General features: G+C 40.6%; 1 protein-coding gene across 1 annotated transcript; it reads right to left on the reverse strand.

The window, feature by feature from the left end:
• Positions 1-665: 665 nt before the first annotated feature.
• Positions 666-6,629, reverse strand: LOC121651769 (kelch repeat and BTB domain-containing protein 12-like). Its single transcript, XM_042004182.1, has 10 exons — positions 6,506-6,629; positions 4,568-4,789; positions 4,277-4,458; positions 4,054-4,186; positions 3,575-3,808; positions 3,119-3,477; positions 2,758-3,031; positions 2,033-2,180; positions 1,747-1,944; positions 666-1,528 (listed from the first exon to the last, which is right to left on the reverse strand). Exons 2-10 carry the CDS (start codon positions 4,736-4,738, stop codon positions 1,380-1,382), a joined length of 1,848 nt encoding a protein of 615 aa, XP_041860116.1. The 5' UTR covers positions 4,739-4,789; positions 6,506-6,629; the 3' UTR covers positions 666-1,379.

Below are 6,629 nucleotides of genomic sequence, written 5' to 3' on the forward strand. Positions count from 1 at the left end.
TATGTATGTTATGTATGTATGTCATGACCTGAGTCAAATTAATGGTCCATTGTGCAAAACTTGACAACAAGCTGTTGGATCAATTTTAATTTAATCAAGTGTGCTAAAACAGGGAAGCACCTGCAATCTGCAGGTCAGTGACTCGCAAAAATCAAAGTTTGAGGTCCCCAAGTTTGGAGAATCTAACCCAAGATCTGAGCAATGATGCCATCTTGTGGCCATTTTGTGTAATTGGCAATAGTTTTGTGGCATGCAAGCCACATGCACACTATATATCTGTGGGTTCAATAGCACAGTTACAGACTTTTTTGTTTGTTTTTTTTCAGCCAAAATTGATGATTTAAAACCTATTTTTATATGGAAAACAGTCTATCCAGTGCTTTATTCAAACCTGTGGCTTTACACTCCTTTCCTGGGGGTGAAATGCATCCATTTTGGCATTGAGCTGTTAGTATAGAGAACTAGAAGCACTCAGAGAGCGCAGAGCTCTGCAAAGCCATAGGGTCACTCACCTGAGAAAATCTCCAAAAAACTATATATCATTGTAAACTAATTATTTAATCAACAGTACACACACACACAACTAAATAAGAAGAAAACAAAACAACAAACAAGCAGAACCAGCTGCCACTGCAGCATGACTGTTGAATCTGATGCCTGAAATGTGAGGAGTTTCCCATGGTTCCACACACCACTCCCGCGCATGCTCTTGTTTTTTTTATTAAAATAAATTCAGATACTCCCAGTATATTCACATTAGCATAACATCAAAGTATCACAAAATCTCGATCTAAAAGACATCTGGAGAAATTAGCTGCATTCTTTCACTCCATGAAGTTTAAAATTTGTTATGGTTTATTTATAGGAGCGGTGAATACTTGGTAGCATTATTGTGAAACACACAAGTGTATATTTGATGTTTTTTCTTATGTCAAAATACATAAAACCTTAGACTTGGAAGAAGGTGTACTTTAATTTTTTTTACATGACTGTGCAAACATCAATATCAGGTGGTTCAAGTAGATGAACCTGTTTAGACATAATAAAACCTTTACCTGTTTGTGTAATAAGTGAAAATACACAGGCGAAATACTTATGTAATGATCAAATTTAGAGGTCAGTTTTTGTAGAAACTGTCATTTTGGCAAGAAATGATAATTTAGTTTAGTTAGTTTACTTTGGTGTAAAACTGTTTTCTGTGTAAAACTATAAACTGCACCAAAACAGATTTCACTCCTGTGACCTTGTTTCTGAGACAGCTGGCATCCAGCAGTGAGGTGATAAAGTTTAGATAAAGTTTTGTTATATTTAAAGAGTTCATTTCACTTCTTACACAAATCAAGTCCAAGAACTGCCATTCAAAGTAATGAGGAGGTCCATTAGGGCGCGGAAAGGTCTCGAGGGTTGAGGTTAGCAACCAGACAGACATCATAGCCATCGTGCATGGCTGCCCGTCTTTCCACAACTGTCCACACTTTGTCTACAGGGTCCAATTCCAAAATCTCTTTGGTGATGATCTCATGACGGCCTGCAAAGATAGTGGTTCACTGATTGCTGACCAATATCTAATTTCCCCAAAACACTATGTTATCAGTGAGCTTAATTTCCCCAACTCTATGGCAATCAAAGTATGTCTTATGCATGTTCAACAGAGAGAATTTAAGCCTGCACACATCATCTCCAAGCCTACGTGGTGGAAATATATTTATTGATGCATAAAAGCAGTTGAATAAAACTGACACTGACCGGCCCCCTTGTAGTATCCACAGAGGTAAAGCTTTCCTTCTACCACTCCTGCGTTGGAGGCGTTAGTTCGAAGAGAGAGTAGAGCTGTGGGGAGCGTTGGTCCTGTCCTCCAGGTGTCTGTATCTGGATTGTAGATCTCAACAGAGCTCAGACAGCGGCGTGATTGTCCACGGTCCTCTCCGTCACATCCTATACCACCTGAAAATACACACAGGTTCTGTATGATCACATGCAGAATAACTATCTATACAGTAATGTATACAGTAACATGGTTTGGTAAACTGACCTAGTATGTAGATTTCTCCATCGAGGATAGCTGTACCACAGCGGTATCTTGAGTACTTCATCCTGGCACGTTCTGTCCACCTGTCTTTGCCAGGATCAAACTGAAACACTCGGTTACTCAGCTTGTCAGGCTCATCATCTGGCTGATCCTGACAAACGGGGGAAGAGATTTAGGCATAGGTGGGAAGAAAAAGATGTGAAAATGTAAAGATAATTAAGAAATAGAAAAACACTTATTTGTGTATTTGTGTGGTATTTATTCATATGTTTCAACAAATATATGCGATTTATTCAATCTGATTTAATTCTGTCAGTAGATGGTGCCAAAGTCTTGTCTCTCGAAACCTTACACATATTTATATCCCTTTCAAGGGATTGTATTTTTGGACCACTCTTATTGTTATTGATTGTTTACATTTTCACCACTGCTGTTTTTATATGTTAGGGAATGCTTATTTCTCAGGGCTCTTAAGAGCCACAAATAAAATCAATTTAACATGTCTACAAAATATTACAGCTGGCTAAACCACAGAGAAACAGAAGCATTTATCTGCTTTAGGTTGGCCTGAACCTGCCCACCAGCAGGGATTAAATACAGTTAATTTAAATAATGAACCCAGATAGTCTTGGTTCTGCAGCACTTTTACCAAAAAAAAAAAAAAAAAAAAAAAAAACTAAAAAAAAAGAAAGAAAGAAAGAAAGAAACTGGAAAACTTAATTTTGTACCTGTGGGGTCCAGCCCCCCAGAACATAGAGGAACTCCTTCAGGCTCACAGCACAGTGGCAGGCTAAAGGAAGTGGTAAAGGGGCAAAGCTGAGCCAGCTGCCTCCTCTCTTCAGTGACCATCTCTCCACGCTGTTAGTGATCACATAGTGATTTCGCAACTTCATTTGACCACCTATCAAGTAAAGGGCATCCCCTAAAAGCCCAAATGCATACATGTCCCTGTAGGGTGCTGAGCACAACTCTGCCCAGCTATTTTCCTCTGAGTTACTGTACCTGGAACATAAAAGGCAGCACAGAGTTAGAGCAGGGCCATTTGGAAATAGGTGTTTATTTATTTATTTTTGTCTAATCTATACACACCTATAGAAATCTACCCTCTTTATCCTATGTCGATCCTCTGCCTCTACAGCCACCACTAGGTTGTTGTCGCGGGTCACTGCTCCTGCTGTGATCTGCCCCGTACCTCCACATCCACTCAGTGGAGAGGGAATGTAGTAAATCTTTCTACCACGGGGTGCATAGCAAAAACTGAGGTCAGCAAGTCCCCCACGTCGAGAAGGCACACCCTCCAAATTCACTCCACCCAAACACAGCAGCAAGTCGGTAGTCTCCATGCCATATCGAAGAGGTGGGCGAGGCGGTGCTGATGTCTCACAGAGACCTGAGATCTGGAGAGCAGCATCAATCATCCCAAAGCACTCAGCATCCCGTAGCAGCACCTAAAGGTTCATCCATAAGCAAAAATGTCTGTCTACTCAGCTTTTAAAAAAACATAGATAAGGAGTCTTGATTTTCATCACTCCAATCACTTCTCACCGGGTTCCTCCTTCTTGCTTTCCGGAGAAATCCAGGGTCCACGAGCTCTAGCCTTACACGTCTGAGTAGCTCCACAGCCTGGGATTCACTCTGAGAGTCACCCCTGTGCTTCTCTACCCAGCGCAACACCAGCTCCAGCACAACCTCCTCTTGTGATATGTTGAGATCATCTGAACCCAGCAGATCCCCAAGGCTTTGGGCATCCAACTCAAGCACTTCTTCTTCGGCACAAACCTTAAAAGATACAAAAAGGCTGCAATAAAACAACAGGCAATAAAAAGGGGAAAAATAGGGAGAATTAAGACAGGATGGATGAATGATCAAGTAAAAAGATGTAAAACACTGAGCTGGGGAAATTATCAAGGGTGCAAAAGTTTTTCTCTGTCTTTTCAGGTGTTTTTATTTATAATACTGGGTAATGATTTTTAATGGCTCCAGCTGAAAGGAAATTACAGTATATTTGACCCTGGATATCCCACCTGTCCAAAGTGTTGACAGAGGTATCTCAAAGCACAGTCAGCGAGATCAGTAGCCCCAAGGTCTCTGGCCCAGTGGTAAAGACCGACACAGTTTGATGGATCCATGCAAGACTCCATGTGGTTCTGGCACAATCTTAAATCATCAACAAGATGGAATAAAAGTTAGTATTTCTTAAATATGCCTCAATATATTTACTGGCTGTTGGAAAAATAACTTTCACACCTAAAGGCTCCATCTACATGGAGCAGGAAGGCAGCAGCAGTCACTCCCTGGATGTTGGTGTTGGAAAGGGGGAGTTCAGCACGGTACATGTAGTTCAGGAGCAATTCCAGGCTCTGAGCAGGAGTGTCTCTGAGGGCCACCTCTCCACCTCGGGTCTCCCTTAGACCACATGTAAACATTGCCTGCACACCAGGACTTATCAGAATAGCGTTTTTCAGAACATCATAAACATGTTTGTTTCTAACACTTTTGCAAACCATGGCTTTGGATGACCCTGCATGACCACTTTACCTGGAAGTAAGGGCTGAATGCAGACAGCACCACCTTGTGGCAAGGGAAGGAAATCCCTTCTGCCAGCAGAACCACATCAGTGAGCTCCATGGCTGCTCTCATCCTCTCCAGCTGCCTTAGCAGAAGTGAGCCATGGTCTCCCTGAGCAGAGAGCTCAACCTCAGCCTCCATGGACTGTCGTTCTGGACGTCTGCAGCACTTCTGTCAGCTCAGAGAGAAACACTGCATGGTGATGCCAAAAAAAGCAGAGAAAAAAATAGATAAAGGCACTCAGAGAGCACAGATCTCCACCAAACCATTGGGTGAGAAAAACCCCATACGGCCCAACAGCCCATCCAGTACCCCCTATATTTTGAACCTTCTGGATGACTAGATCCAGAATATCAACATGATCCGGGTCAAGCTGTGATAGAAATTATTGTGTGAGCTTGGCCTAAAACTTTATTAAAGCTGTCATAAGATGAAGCATTACTGTTACACTTACAAATTATCATGTGGCCTTTTCACACTAAAAACAAAACTTACAAATGCTGGCCAGCTCTATTTGTAGCTTCCCCTTTTTCTGTCTACTAGCAGGGGCAGAGATCATCTGCTGTCTCAAGATGAGTCTAGTTCCGTTTTACAAAGAACTCTCTCAAAGTTGCCCCTAGCAACCGTCATTAATAGATATCCCCATCGAGTCATGCAAGATGATGATGATTGTTGGAAAGGGCGTGATCAGAGATCTATATAACTTTGTGACACTTCCTTGTTTGATCAGAGAGATATCTCTCTCGCTCGACTGCATGTTTTTTATTATTTCTCTTTGCTGTAATAAACTTGTGAAAGACAGTTTGACTCGGCATCATTTTTGATTCTCCCCACGAAGATTTTTCCAGCACAAAGCAATGTCAGATTATAACATCTATCATGATGTCATCTTGTCTTTTTTTTTTTTTGCCAATGATTCTCGATATTATCTGATGGGTTAGAAATGTAATGACAAAATTATCCAGTAACAGTTAAGAATCCTTTAAAAAAAACATCCTGGAACCAGAGAGTGGTCCGGATCACCCTCAAAATGTAATCATTTGTCCTTTATGCTATTTCTGATGTTTCCTGAAAATGTAATCAAAGTCAGTCCATAACCTTTGGGGTTGTGTTACTAACAGACACACAGACAGAGGAAAACTCAGATGGGGGAGAAATGATCAGCTCTTCTTACAACAACAGGACAAAGTTAGAAGCAGACATCCTTGACAAAATGCTGAGGCAGTATTCATCTGTATCAGCATCTAGAAAACGGCCTGTTGTGGTGTTTAATAATGTTTTATAATGTTTAATAACATTACATCCCTACACTGAATGCAAGGATCTTCTATGGGACCTGCATCAGTGCCAGAATGACCTGGCATGCGTTCATTATTGAGCTGTTGACGTGCGATAAAGAAATCAATATCAGCTGATATCAAAAGTTTAGTTTCATTGCTTTAGCATTATATGATGCTTTTTATAGTTTTCTGTTTCCCTTCATAACATAACACAACACAACACAACACAACATAACATAACATAACATAACATAACATAGCATAACATAACATAACATAACATAACATAACATAACATAACATAACATAACATAACATAGCATAACATAACATAACATAACATAACATAACATAACATAACATAACATAACATAACATGCATGTTTAGCAACAATCAAAAAGAAGCCCTTCAAACTGTATGTTAGTAGGATACCAAGTGGTCTGTTCTTTACATGTTGTGCACGTGTACTGATTCCCCCCCTGAGGAGGTGAAGTTGAAAATGACACTGTCACTTCATGAGCTAAACATACACAAGTCACCTCAGAGGCATGCACAGACAATTCCGTGTCAGTAATAGCATGTTAGCATGACTTCAGCAAAGCACATGAAGCAAAGCAGTTACTATACCAGTGGTGTCCAAAAATTATCCCAGGCCAAGATCTAGAAGTTTCTTAGCTGAGATTACTTTAGTTTTAATATTTTAAGCCACATGGAGGGTGGTTTATTTTTATGTGCTGGCAGATCCGTCCTA

Source organism: Melanotaenia boesemani, chromosome 13 (genome assembly GCF_017639745.1).
Source record: "Melanotaenia boesemani isolate fMelBoe1 chromosome 13, fMelBoe1.pri, whole genome shotgun sequence".
NCBI lineage: Eukaryota > Metazoa > Chordata > Actinopteri > Atheriniformes > Melanotaeniidae > Melanotaenia > Melanotaenia boesemani.

Excerpts from the sequence above, each read along its gene's own strand:
- LOC121651769 (XM_042004182.1), bottom strand. The coding sequence starts at position 4,738 with ATGGAGGCTGAGGTTGAGCTCTCTGCTCAGGGAGACCATGGCTCACTT. Across the intron at positions 4,459-4,567 it reads CATTCAGCCCTTACTTCCAG|GCAATGTTTACATGTGGTCT; the intron begins GTAAAGTGGTCA and ends CCTGGTGTGCAG. Across the intron at positions 4,187-4,276 it reads CATGTAGATGGAGCCTTTAG|ATTGTGCCAGAACCACATGG; the intron begins GTGTGAAAGTTA and ends TGATGATTTAAG.